Source organism: Chrysochloris asiatica, unplaced genomic scaffold, assembly GCF_000296735.1.
Source record: "Chrysochloris asiatica unplaced genomic scaffold, ChrAsi1.0 scaffold00026, whole genome shotgun sequence".
In the NCBI taxonomy this organism is placed as follows: domain Eukaryota; kingdom Metazoa; phylum Chordata; class Mammalia; order Afrosoricida; family Chrysochloridae; genus Chrysochloris; species Chrysochloris asiatica.
In genome coordinates, this window is record NW_006408544.1 from 11524995 (window position 1) to 11548378 (window position 23384).

The 23384-nt window shown below is 40.8% G+C and overlaps 1 protein-coding gene across 1 annotated transcript in view; it reads right to left on the reverse strand.

The window, feature by feature from the left end:
* AGBL4 (ATP/GTP binding protein-like 4) overlaps window positions 1-23384 on the reverse strand; it is a 2461121-nt gene that overhangs the window by 267592 nt on the left and 2170145 nt on the right. The window contains exons 7-8 of the mRNA XM_006839859.1: window positions 23232-23321; window positions 8075-8189 (exon numbers count right to left, since the gene is read on the reverse strand). Of these exons, the coding sequence (XP_006839922.1) occupies window positions 8075-8189; window positions 23232-23321 (205 nt within the window). The remainder of the gene's footprint in view (window positions 1-8074; window positions 8190-23231; window positions 23322-23384) is intronic.

The following is a 23384-nucleotide window of genomic DNA, read 5'->3' on the forward strand; positions in this document are numbered from 1 at the left end:
GTGTAGGGGGCGGGTTTCTGGGATATACCCTTTGGGTGGTTGATGATGCATGGAGGGGATTGGAACCATGACAGTGAGAATGTAAAACTGAAGTTCTCCCATGTAAACTCCCATAATTCACAATAAAACAGTAAAAAAAAAACACACAGGGAAAGGAGGCACAACATGGTCTGGGGTGGACAGATCTCTCAATGAGGTGATACCTAAAGTAGATCTTTGTTTTCTGTTGCTAGCCTAATGAAAAATATGTATTTTTATGCTTCATAGAACAAATAGAACATTGACATGTGTTTTTCATTTTATTCTATTTAGAACAGTTTAAAATGTTTTCTCTTCTGGGATGTCAAGGTGGGAGAGGTAGGCCAGTTATAATGTCAGTGTATGTGTGTTGGAAACTTCCCTGGTATTTCGTTTTCTGCTAAACCTAATGACTTTTTGTTGCTCGAGTCCTTCTTTATTTCCTTTTTATGTCTGTTGAACTCCTACACATCCTTCAGAAACTCTCCCTCATCACTTCCAGTTGGGAACACTTTCAGGAGAAAATGTAATAAGAGGTTAAAACTGGTAGAATTCTAATAGGAATCATAAACCTACCTGGGGAAGGTGGGGGTACATTCCTTGGTGCCTCTGTGCCTCAATTTCATTCTCAATTTAAAATTAGTCTTTAATACTACCTCCATCATAGAGTTGTAACAAAGAAATTAGATTACTGCATATAACATATAGCTTTGTTGCTGTTAAATGCCAGCAGGTCCATTCCGACACTCATGTTGCTGTGGTTGTTAAATGCTCTGAAGTCAGTTCCCACTCACAGCAACCCTGTATAGGATCTCCATGGGTGTAGCACTATAGGATAAGCACTTGACTGTTAACTGCAAGGTTGTTGGTTCAAAACCAACCAGTTGTTCCTAGAAGCCCTATACATGGCCACTAGGGGTAGAAAGTGATTGACAGCACTCGACTAATTAACAACCAACCATGCAGTCCTTTTGGTTAGCAGTACAGTGTTTATCCTACAGCACTACACCAGGACTCCTTCTGACTCATGTTGTTGGTAAGTGCCATTTAGTCATTTTCTACTCATAGCGACCCTGTTTAGGGTTTCTGAGGAGCGGCTGGTGAGTTTGAACTGTCAACCTTGAGGTTAGCAGTCCAGTGCTTATCCTAAAGCACCAAACCAAGACTCACAGCAGTTCTGTATAGGGTTTCCAACGCTATAAATCTTTGTAGGAGCAGAAAGTCTCATCTTTCTTCCATGGAGCAATTGGTGGGTTCAAACCTCTGACTCTGTGTTCCACAGTCTAGTGTTTATCACACAGAAACACCACACTCCCAATGTACAGCTAGTTGTTGTTAAGTGCTGTTGAGTCGGCTCTGACTCACAGTGACCCTGTACAGGGGTTCCAAGCCTTTACATCTTTGTGGGAGCAGAAAGCCTCATCTTTCTCCCACGAATTGGCTGGTGAGCTTGAAGCACAGAGTTTGTGGTTCTCAATCAGTCCAGTGTTGTACAGCTAATAGGCACTCAGTAAACATTAGTTATTGCTATATCTTTATGATTCCTTAGTGACTCACGCACCTCTAGTAGGCATATTGAGCTTCTCATTGGCAAAGGCTGCCTCTGATTTCTTTTTGCTTCCCCAAGGCTCAGCACAGAGACTAACACCTAGCAGGCCCTTAAGGAACCCTCGTTAAATTGGATTTACTGCCTGAAAGCATCCTTTTCTGCATGAGGAACTCCAGGGCTAAGACACATAGTAATGGTGCGAGTCTGTAGAAGAAGTTTTTGTTTCCACTACTGGGTATTCAATGCCATGCTATAAAGCAGAATCTTTTCTGTACCACCCATAGAGGTCTTTTCCTCTCCTCGCCTTCATACTCCCAAGAAGCATTGAGGTTTTCTGAAGATGAGAAATTTCACAGCATCCTGCTATCTTTGGGGTAACTGCGTATTTTATGATGACTAATAGGCAATTACTATGGTAATATTGCAATTCAGCATGTGTGAGGTTTGGGAAATGAGAAATTATGGGTAGCTACTTTGGACTCATTTCTATGGTAACAAAAAAGTAATTGTCATTAAATACCAGTTATACTGAGGCTGTACCTGGTAATTATAGATTTTTATGCCTAGAAACATAAATAAAACCAATAAATTTATTCAAAGGTCTAGGACTGTTTACTTCTACGTGGCTTTATGGCATACACAATGGCAAGCACCTAATTAAGAAATGCAAACCCAACACAGAATTTCATATTGTCATATGGAGATGGAGAGCCTGCAAGAAGACTTGTACATCACACATGCTCAGAAGAGAACACACTGAGGTACAGGCGGGGGTGGGGCTGTCTTTTCTCCAAAGGAAGTGATGGGGAGTAGGTGGTGGCAGAGAAAGTGTGCAATGCTCCCACTAGAAGTCACTTGGATCATTTTGGCACTACAATAACTAAAATTATAGTAGCCATCCCTCAGACCCCTAGGCTCCAGGTCCCTCCGGAATTCTCCAAAGGAGATGCTCACATTACAAAGTCAACAGCCACACCATCCTTGACAGAGCCTCTCCCTCTTCATCCAGTGCCTCTATTAGATGAGGAGCCTATTGCATCATTTTCCTATCCAAAGAGGGCACAAAGGAAACTGAGGCCAGGGAGGAGCAATATCTTGTCTAAGGACCAACAAAGAGTCTTAAGGGAAGAGAAATATTTTGTTCATGGGCAAATAAGGAGGCTCAGGAGAGCACTGCAAATGCAGTTTTGGAAGTGAAGAGAGTCCTATGAGATCCTTGTAGCCTTGAACAAAGTTCTTCACCTTCTTGACTCCAGTTTCACCTTTGCTAAAATTGGATTAATAAAAATTGTCCTTCTTTTCTCAAAAGAGTGTTGGAATGTTCAACTGTGTTGTTTAAGTGCCTCTAAAAGTATACTTTGTAATTACAAAGTGTGGCTGTGAATCCAAAGTTTGCTAAATCTCAACAGCAGTTTATCAGAATTTGCTTTTGGGCATTCATATCACAACACTCTAAGACCAAAACAATTGGGGTTAGGAGGTCATGTAGGTGAAGACAAACAACTGAGAGCTAATAGCATCAGGTAATAATTAGGATACATTAGGGAAAGGTAGATTTGTACCATAGCACAATTATTAAATGCCATTGTTTAGTTCATTTATTTATGTATTCAGGAAATATATATCAAGGGCCCACTCTGTGCCAGGCACAGTGCCAGGCTTTGGAGATTTAGAGAACAAGGTAGACAAAGTCCCAATTTCATGAAGTTTACAGAATAGAGGTGAGGAACCATTTAAACAAATAGTAATATAAGTAAACACGTGATTACAAATTGAGGGAAGGGCTATGAAAGGACAGTACAGAAGTACCTGGTGCTATGAAAGAATATAATAGGAGACACACTTTATACTGGAGCCTCTAAGAAGGCATCTCTGTGAAGCAGCATTGAAACTAAGACCAGAAGTGAAGAAAAGATCAGTGTAATTGGAGGGTAGCGTGGCGCTGTGGGCTAATGCGTCAGACTGCAAAGTTGTTTGAACTGCAAGGTTGGTGGTTCAAGCTCACGACCTGCTCCTTGGAAACCCTATGTAGGGTCTCTATGGGTCGGAATCGACTCAACGGCATTTAACAACAACAACAACAAGCAAGACAGAACCATACAATATAATTATATATTATTATATTATCTAATATAACTGTTATAGATAGCTACCATAGGGTATACTATAGTTCTATATATATATAGTTAAAATGTTTACTATAGGTTCTACATACTGCTAATATAAGCCACGGTCTAGGACCATATACAGTATTACAGTTAGTAAATGTTGATACTCATTATACTAAAGAGCATTATCTATCATGGTATAGCTACCATCTATTGCTATTATACTCTAGAGTATTTTTTTTCTATTTTCCTATAAATAATATAGCACAGGTACTTACTAAATATAAGCTTAGCATGATCAAATATGGCACCGTTTTTAAACAACTGCACTGCCTAACCAAATCCTTACGATTCTGTTGGTATTCCCAATTACAGATGAGAAAAATGAAGTTTAGAGAATTTAAATAGAATTAATTTACCCAAGGACCTACAGAAGTCAATAGTAGAACAAACTTAAAATCTGACCTGACTGACGCTCAAGTCCATGTCCTTAGCAACTGACCTTCACTTCCTCGCAAAGGTCACACTGTAGGGAACTGGCCTGTTGAAATGTTTCTCCAAACAAGGAAAGTGCCTTGAATACAGGCCTGTCTCTTTTTCCTCCCACAGATTCTGGGGTATCTGCTGCAGGCTAGGCCATAGAAACAGTACAGGACTGAGGTGCGAGCTGAGCTAGGGCTCAGACAGACTTACTTACATCTCTACTTGTTCCTCCCAGGCACAAGGCCAAAGGCAGATTATTTAACTTCTCTGAATTTTGAGAAACCACACACCCTGAGGGAGTTGTAGAGAAAGTATCAGTCAGAGAGCCTGAAAGAGAGGCCACTTGGCCTCCCAGGGTTTTCCAGCTCTTTGACCTGGTTCCTGTGGGGACTGTCTCTATTTCTTAAGCTAGAATTCTGAGATGTATGCGTTCCTTCCCTCGTTTCCATCTTCTTGTCTCTCTTCTCTCTCAGTCTTTCTTCTTCCTTTCCTCTTTTTGTTTAAATGCTAGTTAGGGTAGAATTTTATTATTTGTAAAAATAAAAAAACCTTAACAAAGACTCTTTTGAACAGGGTTGCTGTGAGGATTAAGTGAAATAGTGTGAAAGGGTTTTACATGTCACTGAGTCAGCAGCCAAAATTCTTACAGTAGTATTTCTGAAAGCACATTAAAAAATTTTTTGTGTGAAATATACACAGCAAAACATATACCAATTCAGCAATTTCTACATGAGCAATTCAGAGACATTGATTATATTCTTCCCCTTTTCTTTCAATCCTTTGCATTATCCTTTTTCTAATTATCCCAACACTTTGTAAACCCTATTACTACTGGTGTGGCACCGTAGAATAAGTACTAGACCACATAGTTGGTTTGAACTGCAACGTTGGCGGTTCAAACTTACCATCAGCTCCTCAGAAACCCTACACAGGATCACTATAAATCAGAACCAACTCCAAGGCACTTAACAACAACAATACTAGTAACCAAACAAACAAAACAAAACAAAAACAACTCTGTAGGAAAACAATTCCATGACATGTCCAATTGAGAAACACTGTATACTTTATTACCTTTCTAAAATTCCCTATTAATTAGCACAGATGGAATTCTGAAAAATTCTATTGTAAAAGAGCATGTTTAAATTTTCATAAAACTGTGTTTCTCAAAGTTATTTGACCTACAAATTCTTTTCTCTCCATAATACCTAGGTGGTGGTGGTATTGTTAAGTACCATTGAGTTGGTTCCACCTCATAGAGACCCTGAATAGGGGTTCTGAGGGGCAGCTGATGAAGTTGAGCTGCTGACTTTGTGATTCAAACCAACCTTGTGGTCCAGTGTATCATCCCACAGGCCCTCACCAGGACTCCATAATACCTTGGTTGTTGTTAATTGCTATCAAGTCAGTTCCCTGTATAGGGTTTCCAAGGAGTGACTGGTGAGCTTGAACCACTGACCTTGTAATTCAAACCAACCTTAGTCCCACCAAACCATGGAAAATACTGCTTTGGGTAGTAGTATGGCTCTGAGAGGAGCTGACGTATAAGATCTCTAAGGTAACTTGAAGCTCTCAATTGGAGTCTTTTCTTGACTTTTTTCCATATTATCCAATGTTTTTGAAGTATATCTGTCTAATTGATAGATTCTTTGTTGCTACTCAGAGCTGTTTTAGCAACAGGATTAATGCCTGTGGCTATAAACTTTTACTAACTCTTATAATGAGGATCACATATTCTCACTAGGAGAATGTCAAGGTTGAAACTTTGTTATGAAAACATTTCTGAGGGCTGGAGTGCTTTATGTTGAAGTCCTCCCAATAAAAATATCTAAAGCTTGATGACATATAGACTGTTATCTAATCCCTCATTTCCCTCCCTGTTGGTCATCTGAGATCCAGAGAGGGATGGCATTTTGGCCAATATCACAGAGCACTTTCTACATTATCTTTCTCTGTATAGTAGATGATGATATAAATAAGTCTATGAGTGGGCAGTAGTGACCTCTGTCTGACCACTGCTGTCTTATAATTAAACAGAAGTGTTCATGTAAATCAAATGGTCTTTCCACCACCATTATCATTAAGGTGAAAAGGCATTGCTCTCTGCAGGCAGAAAGTCATAAACCCTGCAAGTGCTAATAAAGCATCACTTTTGCCAATTAAGAGCGGAAACAATACTGTCTTTAATTAAACTTCATTTATCCTGAGTTCTCACTAACTCATTCCCGAGGTACCAGGAAGTCCCTCTAGACCTAACCGCCTCTGAGCTCCTTGCAAGTAGGCAACCAACTCTGTGAAACATGGGCTTGATTTAGGAATCGGGAAATCTGTGTTCTGGTTTGATTTAGGCCAGGCCTTGGAAAAGTCCCATGTCATTTCTGGGTGTCCTTTCTTCATCAGTAAAGTCCTTCTTTTCATTCACTCATAGTCATCAAACAATTTTTGAGCATCCACTAGGTGCTCCTAGGTTCTTTGTTGTTAAGTGCTGTCTAGTCGGTTCCGACTCATAGAGACCCTACATAGGGTTTCCAAGGAGCAGCTGATGGGTTTGAACTGCTGACCTTGTGGTTCGCAGTCCAGTGCTGGTTGGGCAGCGCCACATCAGGAGTCCTGCTGCTAGGTACTTTTGTTGTTGTTTAGTGCCATCAAGTCGTTTCCGATACATAATGACCCTGTATAGGGTTTCTGAGGAACAACTGGTGGATTTGAACTGCTGACCTTGCAGTTCAAACTGACATTGCGGTCCAGTGCTTATCCTACAGTGTCACAGGTTCTAGGGACACAAAAACCATGAAGGCTCAGTCTCTGCCTTCTGGTTACTTGAATTCCATGGGGGTCTATACAATGGAATAAGACTTGTTCAATAACTGAGTCTTTGGGAATCACAAAGAATGGACTGATCATTTCTGTTTCACAATTTGGGAAACATTTTTTTTTTTTTTTTTCAGAACAAAGGAGCATAGTCTGAGTTTTGAAGATGAGTTAGTAAGATGAAGAAGGAATGAAGAGTTTCTGGCAGAGGTTAGTGTACATGAAGGTGTGAAAGTGAGGCAGCATGGACCAGCGGAACATGTCTGAGAGAACTAGGCTTTGCACAGAATGGTTACAATAAAATCACTAAGATGGGAAGGTAAGAGGTTTAATCAGGAGCATGGAAGTAAGGCAGAACAATGAGCACCAGGTTCTATAGCTTTAAAGATACATAACTTGGATGGTAGTAGAGTCAGACAGTTCACCATTTCCCGACTGTGTGACATTTGGAAAGTTAGTTACATCAATGCATTACTACTATCTTTCAGAGATGATTCAATGTTGTTTTTGGAGATGATCCACTGAGCAGTGGGCTAAAAGGCTATACTTCATGGCACTAAGGCAAGAGAAAGATAGTTCAATAGACGAATATATTAGTAATTGTGGGGTATGATAAAAAGCTGCAATGCCTACAACAACAACAACAAAAATGTTATTCAGATTATCTAGGACTACATTATCCTTCATTAATAATATCAAAGAAGAAACACAAATAAAATAGTAAATATTATAACTACCATACGATATTCTGCAAAGCATATTTATCTCTACCATATCTTTTGATGTTCATAAATGCTCTGCCAGATAAATAACTACTCTGTTGATTATGTAAGAAAAACTGAACATCTAAGAGAGAAAGTGAATAACCCAAGTTATAAAGAAAGCAGGTGCCCAAACTGATACTAGGTCTCCTAGTTCCTATTCCAGAAGACTCCAGCTAGTGACCCCAGGTGACAGTATTCAAAATAGCCAAGGTTCACCAATCCCATTCAGAAAAGTCAAGTTAAAACTTCCTGTAGTTAACTCATAAATATACCTCCTATTCTTGCTTTCATACCACTATCCTATGACTGCCAGCTTCCAAGCATTCTCTCCAGCCCCTCACCTGTAATTGCCCAGGTAGACTCCGTCAGGGTTGAGCATTGGAGCAATCTTGAAGACCAAGTGTTCCCGTAGGACGCGGGCAATTGGATGCTGGCTTATGAGGAAGTCAATTATCCCTAGAGAAAGAGAAACATCTATGTTAACTTCAAAGAGAAACATCTATGCTAACTTAAAAGCATTTCAAAATGAAGGAACCAGTTTGGCATACAGTATGTGTTCAATAAGTCCTACCTCTCAGTAGGAGATATTTTACAAATGCATCTCTATTTCCAAGAGACAGACAGTTCAAGACATAATATTAAAGTCTGTGGACAGAAAGGAAAGAGAATTTCCTACTTGAGAGAACAGGAAGGGTGTCCAAGAAAAAAGACGGCATTTGAACTGTGCCTTTGAGGGCCCTCTAAGTTTTGACAGATGGAGATGGAAGAGGCAGGATGATACCGGACAATACATTTAGAGATGCTCTCTAATACACCCACCACTGGCTAAACATTCACATTGGATCCAATGACAACAGCATCTTAGCTTTAGGTCTTAGCGATCTAAAGCCTCATGATGCAGATAGGTACACCAAGAAGTGGAGAAGATCTTCATCAGAGACCTGAAAATTTGGGCAAAACGGCACTCTGAAGTTCTATGAAATGATTGTAATGCCAGAAAGCGATAAGGAAGTGTAAAACATTCCCAAGTTTCAGAAGAAGGAGAATTTAGGAGAAGTTCAAGAATAAAGAAGCTAATGAGCAAGGCTGTGGAAGATAGGTTGGTTTTGACAGACAGACGAGAGGAAGGCAGCAGGGTAAAAATCCATGTGCCCAGCAGCAGGCACTTAGCTCGTGGAATGATAAATCTCTGCAGAGTATGTTCCAAAGCTGCCATGACCAGTGAGGGGCATCTCAGACTTTTCATTAGGCCAGGGCTGAGGCTCCAGAGGCAGCTGAAAGCCAGTTGGACATCATTTGCTTCTCGGCAGACACGGCAGAGGACCAGATGCCCTAATTTATTTGTTGGTCCTCATATTAAAGCCACAGTTGGCCAGTAAATAGGCAGGGTAATGATGCCAGGCGCCCTTGTTAGGGGCTAATAATTGCTTAATCTGTCCACTAATTGACCTCGGCTCCCGGGGCGGTCCTCCATCAAGGAGCCAGCCTGCACTCAGGTCCTGGCCATGCTGCCTCAGAGAATGGTTTCTGGAAATGGAGTATGGCATTGTGCTCCATCCTCCTTCACAGATGAGCAGATTAATTGGACTGCCAATTAGGCAGCTAATAAAAGAATGAGAGAAAACAAAGCTGACCAGAAACTGTCACCACCCAGAGATCCCGCTCCCAGAGTGTTTCAGTCCCATTGATTAGGAAATTTGGAGGAGACTTTCTGCTTTGGAGTGGGGGTGGGTTTGAATATAAGAAGAGACAAGTATGAGGAGAAAGGAACAGTAAAGAGGAAATGCTACACTTGGCCATGAACCAAAAGCATTGCGTGGGCCAAGGAAACAGAAATACTGAGGGCTTGGGATAGAATCCTGACTGGTTGTTACTAAAAAGTTGCCAACCTTCTCTGATCTGTTTTCTCATTTCAGTATAGGAATAATATAATACCTCATCTCAAAGACTGATATGTGAGCAGATTACAGTATATTTTAACTACCTGGTATTGTTGTTGTTGTTATGTGCCGTGGAGTCAGTTTCTACTCATACAGGGTTTCTGAGGCTGTGAATCTTTACAGGAGCAGAAAGCCTCATCTTTCTTCCACGGAACAACTGGTAGTTTCGAACTGCTGACCTTGTGGTTTGCAGCCTAATTCGTAACCGCTACGCTACCAGAGCTCCTTAACTACCTGGTATGTTGTTTGTTGTTAAGTGCTGTCGAGTCGGTTCCGACCCATAGCGACCTCGTGCTGGGTTTCTGAGGCTGTAAATCTTTACGGGAGCAGAACGCCTTAGCTTTCTCTCGCTGAGCGGCTGGTAGTTTCGAATTGCTGACCTTAAGGTTCGCAGCCCGATTCATAACCACTACACTACCAGAGCTCCTTAACTACCTGGTATGTTGTTGTTGTTGTTAAGTGCCGTTAAGTCAGTTCTGACCCATAGCGACCCTGTACAGGGTTTCCAAGGAACAGCTGGTGAGCTTGAACCACCAACCTTGCTGTTCAAATGACTTTGCAGTCTGGTGCATTAACCCACAGCGTCACACTAGGACGCTACCTGGTATAGCACCTGAAAATTGTGATCTGTATTTATAATTTCTCCTAGATCAGAGGTTAAAGTCAACTGGGGATATTGAAAAACAGGACTGATTTTAGAAGTAACTAGAAGTCCTGATAATGTGACTATTACTAAAGTATGGAATTTGGGGACAAGGATACTGATTTTGGGAAAACTACAAACCAACCGTCAGAAACCGTGGGATTTAGTTTTGGCTCAGTTATTGAGTGAGATTCAGAAAGGCTGTCGGCCTATTTTAACTTTGACAATTAGGGAAAGAAACTTGTTTACCAGGTCCTTTCCTTTGAGCTGATTTCATGGGGAAAGGGGAGGAAGCAGCATGACAGGAAAGCTGGAGGTCAGAGGGGCTGTGGTTGTTAAGTGCTGTGGAGTCAGCCCCAACTCACAGTGACCCCATGTACAATCAAACAAAGCACTGCCTGGTCCTGTGCCATCCTCACAACCATGGTTGTATTTGAGACCACTGTTGTAGCCGCCGTGTCGATCCATCTTGTTGAGGGTGTTCCTTTTTATTTTTGCTGACCCTCTAAGGAGCTGGCATTGTGAATTTGGATTTCTAGCTTCCTAAACTGTTGAAAGGAGTTCTGGTGTGGCGCTGTGGGCTAATGCACCAGACTGCAAAGCTGTTTGATCTGCAAGGTCGGCGGTTCAAGCTCACCAGCTGCTCCTCAGAAACCCTATACAGGGTCGCTATGGGTCAGAATCAACTCGACGGCACTTAACAACAACAAACTGTTGAAAGTCCTGGTGTGGTGCTGTGGGTTAATGCATTGGGCTGCAAAGTTGATTTGAATCGCAAGGTTGATGGTTCAAGCTCACCAGCCATTCCTCAGAAACACTATACAGGATCACCATGGGTCACAACCAACTTGACAGCACTTAACAACAACAAACTGTGAGAGGAAACACAGTGGCATTGTAGGATAGAACTGAACTGCAAACCACAAGGTCGGCAGTTTGAGCCCACTAACTGTTCTGCAAGAGAAAGAAGAGGCCTTCTGCTCCTGCAAAGATTTAAAGTCTCAGAAACCCTATAAACTCATTACAAGTCAGAATCAACTCCACGGCACATAACAATAACTATTACTTTACCAAGCATGATGTCCACCTCCTGATTCCACGTTCAATGTATGTGAGACAAAGTCTTGCCATCCTTGCATCTAAGGAACATTCTGACTTACTTCTTCTAACACAGATTTGTTTGTTCTGATTGTCGTTAGACGCTGTCATGTCATTTCCAACTCACAGCAACCCTATGCATAACAGAATCAAACACGGCTTGGTTCTGTTTGAACCCACTGCTACTGCCACTGTGTCATTCCATCTCCTTGGAGGTCATCCTCTTTTCCACTGATCCTCCACTTTACCAAGCATGATGTCCTTCTCCTTTACCAAGACTAGTCCCTTCTGATAACATGTCTGAAGTATGAGAGACAAAGTCTCACCATCCTCACTTCTAAGGAGCATTGTGGCACAGATTTGTTTGTCGTTCTGGCAGTCCATGGTATTTTTAATATTCTTATCTAATACCATAATTCAAATGCATAAATTCTTTTACAGTCTTTCTTGTCCACTGTCAAGCTTTCACATGTATATGAGGCAATTGAAAATACCATGGCACAAAGAGTCAGGTGCAACTTAGTCTTCAAAGTGACACCTGTGCTTTTTAACACTGTAAGAGGTAATTTGCAGCAGATTTGCCCCAATGCAATGCATTGATTTCTTGACTGCTGTTTCCATGAGCAACAATTGTGGATCTAACTTCAAATTTTCTCCATTTACTGTGATGTTGTTTACTGGCATAGTTGTAAGAATTTTTGTTTTCTTTATGTTGATGTGTAAACCGTACCAAAGTTTGTGGTGGTATGTAGTCTTTGATGTTCATCAATAAGTGCTTCAAGTCCTCTTCTATTTCAAGAGGCAAGGTTGTGTCATCTTCATATTACATGTTCTTCCAATTCTAATGTCATATTCTTCATATAGTTCAGCTTCTCAGAATATTTGTTGAACACACAAATTGAATAGTATGATGATAGTATACAACCCTGCTATACATTTATTTTCATTTTAAACCATACAGTATTCCCTTGTTCTGTTTGGCTGACCGCCTCTTGATGTATGTTCAAGTTCTGCATAAGCACAATTAAGTGTTCTGGATTCCATTCTTCACAATATTATCTAAACTTTGTTATGATGCACACAGTCAGATGCCTTTGCACAGTCAATGAAATGTAGGTAAACATCTTTCTGGAATTAACTGCTTTTAGCCACACTCCATCTGTTATCAGCAATGATATCTCTTTTGGATCCAACTTGAACTTCCGGCAGTTCCCTTTCGATACACTGCTGCAACTGTTTTTGAGTTATCCTCTGCACAATTTGACTTGTGTGTGATATTAATGATATTGTTTGATAAGAACAGCATTCTGTTGGATCACTTCTCTCTGGAATGGGCACAAAAATGTGGGGGAGAACTTGAAATTAAAACTGGGTGGCAAAGGTTAATGCCTTACGTCCAACTCAGTCTGACCTAGATGAACCTTATCAAACAAATCACAACTGAATCAAACATTCATTGTTGTTATTTCTCCTGGAGTATTTGTTTCAGGTCTGGAAACACAGCAGGTACTGCATAAATTTCCACTGATGGATTGGTCCCAGGAATTCATTTAACCTTGACAAAGTGTAATGTTGCTATTATATGCCATCAAGTTGCTTCCAACTCATAGCCACTGTGTATAGGGATTCTGAAAAGTGTTAGTTGGCCTGATAGCTCCTCTCTACAAAAATTCACCAGCACTGCTGGACATTCCAAGATGAATAATACATTCCTGCCTCAGAGGGGTATGCAGTAAGAAAGCAACTCTACACCAACTGGTCAGATCTCTACTGGGGAAAGCACAGGGAATGGTGACAACCTAGAACCAGCCTAGGTGTCAACAAGGAATCCTGGAGGATGGAGATTTAAAAGATAAGTAGAGTTACTCAGAGAAAGGGGTCTCAGGGAGAACATATTCTAGGCAGAAAAATACACAGAAGTTGGTTTGAAGGTGAGAAAGAAGATAGCTTTTTCAGTAACAGAATGCTCTTGCAATCCAGTTGTTGTTAAGTGCCATCGAGTCAGTTCTGACTTACAGCGACCCTGTATAGGGTTTCCAAGGAGTGGCTGGTGAGTTTGAACCATGAACTTATGGTTCAAACCAACTTTATGGTCAAGTGCTTATCATACAGAGGGCACACCATAATGGCAAAAGCAGGCTTTACAATTGGACTGTCTGGGTTGTTATTCTCCAATTGTTTGACCCGAACCTCCCAGACCCTCAGTTCTCAGTTTTCTCATCAGTTTGTTGTTGTTGTTAAGTGCCGTCGAGTCGGTTCCGACCCATAGCGACCCTGCACAAGGTTTCCGAGGGTGTAAATCTTTACGGGAGTAGAAAGCCTCATCTTTCTCCCACGGAGCAGCTGGTAGTTTAGAACCGCTGACCTTAAGGTTCGTAGCCCGATTCATAACCACTACGCTACCAGAGCTCCTTTCTCATCTGTTTAAAGGAGGAGAAATAGAATAGCTACATTGTAAGTTATTACAAGATTTAAATAAGTTAATAGTCTTGGTGTGGCACTGTAGGATAAGCACTTGACTGGTAACTACAAGGTCAGCAGTTCAAAACCACCAGCTCTCCTTAAAAAAATCTATACAGAGTTCCTATGAATAATGCCAATGACACTTAACAACAACAATTTAAGTAAGTCCTGGTGTGGTACTTTAGGATAAGCACTGTACTGTTAACCACAGGCTTTCCACTCCCACAAAGATTAACAATCTCAGAAACACTGAGTGAGAACTGACGTGATCGTACTTAGCAGCAACAACAATGTAAGTGTCTGGTACAGAGCGTAGTGGTTACGAATCGGGCTGCGAACCTTAAGGACAGCGGTTCGAAACTACCAGCTGCTCCGTGGGAGAAAGATGAGGCTTTCTACTCCCGTAAGGATTTACACCCTTGGAAACCCTGTACAGGGTCGCTATGGGTCGGAACCGACTCGACGGCACTTAACAACAACAACAACAACATATTAATTAGGGACATGTGTTTTAATGACGGCTTTTATTTGATTTGGTGTAGAGTAAGGAGGAATGTTGAGAGATGAACTTGGGAGTAAATAGGAATTTGCTAAAGGTGAATGGGATCCAAATGAAGAATACAAAGACCACTGGAGAGTCTTTAGAAGGTTTAAACCAGGAAAGTATAGAATCTGATGTGGACATTGGAGAGCTCTGACAGGGGCAGCTTGGAGGGATGAAATGGTGAAGGGCAGGGTCTTCTGAAAGGATGTGAGAGTTAGTAGAGCAGACATAGCAAAGAAAACCAGCAAATGCAAGAAACTAGGGTCCAACATAGTATGAATTCCTCAGTGACCAAGGCTGTGAGTCATAGGAATGCACTAGGGACAAGGGAAAGCTACAACCCTCTAGAACATCTGAAATCCATGCACTCCAAAATGACTGAGATTCAGTTCCTCTGACAAAATGGGGCCTCCATATGGAAACTGAATTCAGTTATAAAGAAGGTTACATTTCCTACATCCCTGAGTTTTGGGGATTGATGCTGCATCTGCTCTTCAGGTCTGTCTTCCCTTCAGGAGGGTCAAGAGGGATCTGTCTTGTTTGTCATTATAGTCCTAGTGTTTGGCACAAGGAAAGTGCTTAACAGACACACAATGGGGCTTCAAAAAGCATGTGCAAAAATGTGATTTAAAGAAAATGAAATTTTTCACAAACTTTTTGAATCTTCATCATAGGTAAAATAAATATTAAAGACAGACTGTTGATAGGAACTACACATGCATTAGTTGACTTATAATGCATTATTAGTTGATTTAAAAGTCTATTTGTTCCATTTTACAAATAGGAAAACAAAGTGAGGGTGGTAATGTACTTATTTCACACAGCATACAAGGAGCTTAGTTAGGATTCCAACCCAGTTCTGTTGGCCTCAGAGCTGTGTGTTTTTCTATTAAGAATGTAAAATTTATATATATATACCAGCACAATTTTCTCACAAGAGAATCCTGTAATAGGTTTATTGTTTTTATTCTCTACTAAGAGGCAAGCACATGGTAGTGGGTGGTGGACCCAGATAGTTCAGGGTCTCTGCTGGGTCCAGATTGTGGTTCATGTGACAATAGCTGCACTAGGCCCTCCCTGACTCTGGAACCAGGGGTCTCCAAGGGAGTGGCTCCTGTCTGCTCTTAGCTGACCCCCAGGATTCCAAATATGAAGTCACAGGGAGTCTTTCCTAAAGAGCCTAAAGTTAGGAGGGCCTAAATCCTTAGTCCATGCCCACCTCAACTCTTCCCATTTCACAGATGAGGAAACAGATAATAGGAAAGTGAAAGGCCCCATGTCAACTTTCAGTGTGTCTAGTGCAAGACCATGCAAAAACCGTTAGGGCCAAAGAGAAAAGAGGGAGGAAAGCTAAAGAATGAAAGTGGGAAGAAAGCAGGGTGGGAGGAGGAGGGGGCAAAAGTCACTACGTTACTCATAGGAACTATTAGTTTGTGCTTGGTCCTGGTGGTTGTGAGTAGCCAGTGAATTTGTATATGTGTGCATACACATGTACATGCATACACATGTATGTGTTCTTCTCACTTGTCCTCACAAAACAACCCCCAGGAAACTCCTGAGGAGAAGATGGGCTCTTTATCTACACAGTGTGGGCCCTAGCAGGCACTTTGGCAGGTAGTAAGTAGCAAGGCTCAGTGGAACAGCAGCAGGCTGGGAAGCAGGTCAACTGCATTCCAGTCTCTACTCCACCACTAACTTTGATTGGCTGGTAAGTGCCTTGGAGTCGGTTCTGACTCATAGCAACCTTGTATAGGGTTTCCTAGGAGTGGCTGGTGAGCTTGCAGGACCTAACTAGGCAGGACATTCAGAAACTCCCTTGTTTTCCTGAAGGGTAGGGTTAAGAGCTGCCTGGTGACTTTGTAGGACTGCCATGGAAAAGCAAAGGAAAAGAGGAGGGAATGGACATCATTGAACACCTACATATGCCTGAGGCTTCATTCAACTCTGACACATGTTACCTCATTTAATTCCTACAGCAATTCCTTGAGGAAGATATTACTGGCCCCATTTCACAGATGAGGAAACCAGGGCTCTGAGAGTTCAGGACGTTCCTAGCTTATAAGTGGAAGGAATAAGGCTCAAACTCAGGTCTGCTCCGTACTGCCTTCCAGAGGGTGATGTGCCTTGCCCAGAGCAGCATTCCATAAATGTCAGTTTAGTCAGTTCAATCATGAAGAATCTGAAGAGGACAGAGAAGTCTGCAGATGACCATTTTCAGTGTAAGATGTCCCAACAGCTCCAAGAAGCTTTAATGAAAGAGCTTGACTTGGCTAGAAGCCAGAGACCAAGGTTCTAATATAATCTTCCCAGTCTAAATAAGGAAGATTTAACTCCAACAGCATCTACAGTGTTGTAGTCACATACACCTGGAAACAGGTTCAAAGTAAGAATTAGATGAAGCACATATAAAATGCCTAACGCAGGACCTGGCATCTGTAAAGTGCTCAAATACTGCTGGTTCCTCCCTTTAATAAATAACATTAGTGACAATACACATTTAGTGCTTACTGTATTCTAGACAGTGGTCTAAATGTTTTGTAGACATTAACTTATTTATCTTTACAACAACCTTATAAGGGATAAGATTCCTATGACTTCCATGTCAAGATAAAGAAAAAGAGACACAGAGAGGTTTTATAATTTTTGTAAAGTCGCACTAAATTAGCTGAGAACTGGAATACAGCCCCAGACAATATTGCTCCAGAGCAATGCTCTCATACCTAGTGCTGCAGGGAAACGTGGGAATCCCTTTGATTTCTTACCATGTAGCTAGACAACAGAGACCAGGAGTGAGGTCTGGGCAGCACAGGGCTGACTGCAATCCACCACAAAGCAGAACGATGGGGAAATCAAACCCTGACACTCCTAACCACCCAGTTCCAAACTCCTGCAATGACAAGGACTCCGAGCTAATCCCAGCAGTAGGTGCATCAGCAACTCAGTGGTGAGAACTTCAGTCCCAGCCAGATGGAGATGGCCAGGCCCCATATGCCTGCTCCCCACTCAAGGTCAGTGAGCTACTTAATGGAGAAGAGTTAACAGAACTGATGGTATCTCAGCCATCTCCTTCTGACCTAAGACAAACCTGTCATCCCTAGAACAAGGTCAGTTGGAAAATGGAAACAAAACAGACTGAGGGCTATGACTCTGGTGCTGTGTGATTTGGACCTATCCCTAGATGGCTGAGGGACACTTGGGCAAACTGCATCTCAGTCTGTTTATTGGGAGATGGTAAATGGACAATGCTGCCTGTCTTGTGTAAAGGAAGGATGAATGGGACATCTCAAGGGGGAGGCAAGTCTCACATCTGCTATGAATTAGCTGGCTGACCTTGAGTAAGCCATTTGACCTTCTTGAGTTTCAACATCCTCATCTGTAGAATAAGGTGATCACACATCTAGTTGTGGACGGTCGGTGCTGTGTTTTGTTCCAATCACAAAACTTGCTCTTCTAGCATTTTCCACCCTTGAATGGGGCAGGGCAGCATGTAAAGACTGAGGAGTCAGCTCCCCTCTGCTATTCACTAGCTGTGGAGCCTTGAAACTTATCTTTATTTGAGTCTCAGCATTAGCATCCCAGAGCCAACACAGCACTGGTTTATCATAACAGTCCCATGAGATGTGCAAGATAAAATTTGTTTTACAGATGTGGAAAATGACTCTCAAAGACCCAACTCTAGGTCTTAAATAGGTCATATTCTAAAGAGGAAGGAATGAATATAGATCAAATATATAGCACATAAAAGCAATAAAGATGACCACCAGATACTCTGATGACCATCTTTACAGACGTGCACATGAAATGGCACATTAAATGAATGCTTGGAGATGGGAGGCATTTTATTAGGTGGCAAAGAGTGCAGGCAGGGCATATAGGCAGAGGAAGCAGCAGGTGAAAAGGTCTGGTGGTGGGAGAAGGAAGCCTGCCCAGTCAGGAGTTGAACTGTATAGAAATGGAATTTATGAGATGGAGTCAGAGCACCTGGAAAAAAACTAGATCCAGGAAAGCCATGAAAGTTATACCAAGAGCTTGGAATTTCTCTTCAGAATGTAGTGGGCAGGCATTGGGTTAGGAAGTAAATAGTTATTCAAAGTCTATAGGACAGCACTGAGTCTATCAATTTAGCAGTGTCATGAGACAGAGCACACGACAGCCACTCAACATTTCTATGCCTCATTCCTGGTCTGTAGAATGAGATGGTGACCCTGCCATATGTCTCCTGTCCACAGAGGAGGAAGACACAGGGTTTGGGCTTCCAGAGATGAAAATATTGCTAGTATGGCAATATTTACAAATAAGGAAAAGATGGTTAGGAGGTTTCACATCTAATCTACTCAGAGACAGGTCTGCTACTAAGGTTAGAAACTGACAGATGGCTGCAAGAAAAGGGACTGGTAAAACCAGGAGGGACTTGGTAGAGGTTACTGGAAGGACAATGTTAAGGAGGAAAAGGCTGGAAGTGAGATAGCCAAGGAGTTGGGATGCCTCTTATAAACTCTTTTGACTTTGGCCAAATCACTTCGTTTCCTTGAAACTCTATCTCCTCATCTAAAAAAAAAGAAAGAAAGAAAAAGGAGGGAGGCAGAGTACTGTAACAATATGAACTGAAAATAAATAAATAAATAAAAACCTGTACTTATTTGCATTTACTTATTGCATATTAGTGTTTACAATTTGCAAAGCAGTTGTGTGTTTCATGCCTCAGAATCCCAAGGGGACTGCATCTGTTGAGTGCCTACTGTGTAGAAGGCATAGGACCAGGTGTTTTATTTACATTCATCTCACTCCATCTTTGTAATAGCCTTCCTAGATAGATATTGTTATCCTAACTTTATATTTGAGGCAACAAAGTCACACTGCTAAGAAGTGACAGAGTCAATTATTTGAACCCAGGATTATTTTATTCCAAATGCTCTGATATATGTGGCCTCCCTCAAGTTATTTAACCTGACTTTTTTCATATCCTCGACCTCATGGTCACTTTGAGACTAAAATGAGATAAATTATTTGACTTCTCCAAACTTCAGTTTTCTCAGGTATAAAAATACAGTCCATAGTATTAATAGTTGAAATAAACTAATTAAAATAGAATTCAAATATGTAAAGTGCTTAGACTAGTGCTTAGAATAGGACATACACAATAAGGCATACATTTTTACACAAATACAAAAACCCACTGAAATCCAAACCAAATTCACTAGCATTGTGTCAATTCTGGCTCATAGAGACCCTTTAGAGTTTTTCTGAGGCTATGAATCTTAACAAGAGCAGAAGACCTCTTCTTTCTCCCTGGAACAATGCACTTGAACTGTTGGACTTTAGACCTTTACCATACAACACCATCAGGCGAATAAATGTAAATCTGACAATACTAACTATTAGTAAAGATATAGGTCAGTAAGAACCCTTGTACATTACCAGTGGCTGTGTAAACTTGTATGTTTTAGAGTTAAATTTTAAAATATCTAGTAAAGTTAAAGATGCACATATAAGACTCAACAATCACATTTCTAGATTAAGCTGTTGTTAGGTGCAGGTGAGTAGATTCTGACTCACAGCAACCCTACAATAGAACAAAACACTGTGGGGTCCTGTGTTCTCTTCACAACTGTGTCTATGTTAGCACCCAGTTTTGCACCATTAGGTCATTCAATGTCATTGAGAGTCATTCCTTTTTTTCACTGATTCACTACTTTACCAAGCATGGTGGCCTTCTCCAGGGACTGGTCCTACCTGATTTCATGTTCACTGCACATGAAATCTTGTCACCCTCACTTCTAAGGAACATTCTAATTGTATTTCCAAAAAAGATTTGTTCATTCTTCTGACAATTCATGGCATATTCAATATTTTACACCAATACCGTAATTCAAATGGAGACCTGGTATGACACTGTAGGATAAGCACTGGACCACAAAGTTAGTTTGAATCAGTTTGGCAGTTCAAACTTACCTCAGAAACGCTAAACAGAGTTGCTATGAGTCAGAGCCAACTTGATGGCACTTAACAACAACAATTCAAATGCATCAGTTCTCCTTTGGTCTTCCTTATTAATTTTCAACTTCCTCATGCATACAAGGAATTGAAAATACCCTGGTTTGGATAAGGAGCACCTTAGTCATCAAACTATCACACCTTTGGCAACAGATTTGCCTAATGCAATGCATCTGCATTCTTTGATTTCTTTACTGCTGCTTCTATGGGCATTGATTGTGGATTCAAGTAAAATGAAATCCTTGATAACTTCAATCTTTTCTCTGTTTATCATGATGTTGCTTAATGGTCTAGTTGTGAAAATTTTTGTTTTCATTCTGATGAGGTGTAATTCATTATGAGGGCTGTAGTATTTTATCTTCAACAGTGAGTACATAGCTTTCAGCAAATAAGTTTGTGCATATCACAGGTTGTTTATGAATCTTCTTCCAATCCTGCATTCCTCATATAGCCCAGCATCTGGGATTGTATGCTCAACATACAGATTGAATGTTACTGTTGTTCAATACTGTCGAGTGGGTTCCGACTCATAGTAATTCTATATAGGGCTTTTGAGAGTGGCTGACGTGCGGTTACCAGTCCAGTGCATGTCCTAAAATGCCACACCAGGACTCACAGATTGAATAAGGGTAAAACAATGATACAATCCTGATGTACACCTTTCCTGGTGTGGCACTATAGGATAAGCACTGGACTGCAAGGTTGCCAGTTCAAATATACTACATGCTCCTCAGAAACCCTACATAGTGTCACTATGAGTTGGAATTGGCTTGATGGTACTTAACAACAACAACAACAACAACAATAACAATGTTGTAGGAAAGAAAAGATCCCAAATTCAAAAGTATGATGTCCTTCTGTAGGGATTGGTTCCTCCTATCGACCTTTCGGAAGTACAAGAGACAAAGCCTCACCATCATTGCTTCTAAGGAGCATTTAGGCTATACTTCTTCTAACACAGGTTTGTTGTGCTTCTGGCAGTCTATGTCTATGGCACTTTTAGTATTCTTTTCCAACACCATAATTCAAGTGCATCAATTTTTCTACAGGCTTCTTTCTTCATTATTCAACTTTCACATGCATTTGAGGCAACTAAAAGGATCATGGTTTGGGTCAGGTGCACCTGATCTTAGCTCTTCAACACTTTAAAGAGGTCTTGTGTAGCAGATTTGCCTAATACAATATATCATTTGAATTCTTGATCACGGCTTCCATGAGCATTGATTATGGATCCAAGCACATTGAAATCTTTGACAACTTCAATCTTTTCTCTATTGATCGTGCAGTTATTTATTGGTCCAGTTGTGAGGATTTTTGTTTTCTTTACCTTGATGTACAATCCATGTAGTCTTTGATCATTAACAGTAAATATACCAAGCCTTCTTCGCTTCCAGCAAACAAAGTGGTGTCATTGACATGTCACAGACTATTAATGAGTCTTCCTCCAATCCTAATGCTATGCTCTTCTTCATACAATCCAGGGTCTTGGATTATTTGCTCAGCATACAGACTGAATAAATATGTTGAAAAGATACAATCCTGGCACACTTGTTTTTTAATGTTGCTGCATTGTTCTGTTCTAATGACTATCTCTTGGTTTATGTACAGGTTCCTCATAACCACAATTAAGTGTTCTGGAATTCCCATTCTTTGCAATCTTTTCCGTAGTTTGTTATGATCCACATAGTACAATGCTTTTGCACAGTAAATAAAGCACAAGTAAACATCTTTCTGGCATTCTCGGGTTTCAGTCAAGATCCACCTGACATTAGTAATGATATCCCTCATTCCACATCCTCTTCTGAATCTTGCTCGGATTCTGGCAGCTCCCTGTCTATGTACTGCTATAACCATTTTAAATTATCTTCAGCAAAATTTTACTGTTTCTTAAGCTTGTGGATACTTCAGCATTCCTATGTTTACATCATTAAATGCATCTTATTTTTAATGTATTCACTTATATACTAATTGAAAATATATGTATGTATACATATATTGCTGACTAATGAAATACATGGGCGCTTTAGTGGCATAGTGGTTAAAGCATTCAGTTGCTGACCAAAATGCTGTCAGTTTGAACCCAGTACCCACTCTGTAGAGCCGTTAAAACCCTTTGGTGCAAATTCTAATCTGTCCTAGAGGGTCACTATGAGTCAAAGTTGACTTGACAGCAGTGGGTAATTTTATGCACACATTTGTATAACGTAAACATTTAATAATTTAAAAATGCATATATATGTATATATAAAATACTTACACACACAGAAATTAGTCTTATTTGCCTCTGATTCTCTGATGCTAAACATGCTTCCCACCTCATAGTAGGTAATTTCAGGTTTTTTGTTGAGCAAATGACTGAATGAGTGAGGGAATGAATAATTTTCAGTCCCTACCTATCCACCTCATGGGTTTCTTTTGGCTTACATATTAACCTGGGGCCAGATTTCCTGCTGTTGTAAACTGCTGGAGACAAGTCAAAGGAGAGGTAGGGAGTGTAAATGTTTCTGTAGATCTCCTTTACAATATAGTACCTACTGGGGAACAGCATTCAGTCCAACTTATCACTTATCTACTAATTCTTTTATTCATTCATACATACATACAGCCGGTCAATAAACATTTATTGAAATAAATTCCAGTAGAAATCAGGAGTGTCCTCTTTAAAGAAGTGAAATAAATTTCCATCAGGATAATGACTCAGTTTGTGACCAAGCTAAAGATTCAGCATGTGAACAAACTGTCCCAGAGGTATCCAGAGTGCCCTAGTTGGATGGAGAGGGATAGGCACGGGATAGGAATGATGCCCTGCAACTCACCTTGGCACACAAATGAAGAAGGTGTTTCCCCTGGGTGAACTCGTCCTGTGATGAACACCACCTTCTGCTCTGTCCCTTCCCGAAGATTGTCTGTAAGACAAAATGAAAAAAAGCTTCCTAAAAAAGGCAAATAGTAAGGAAAGCTGACCCTAT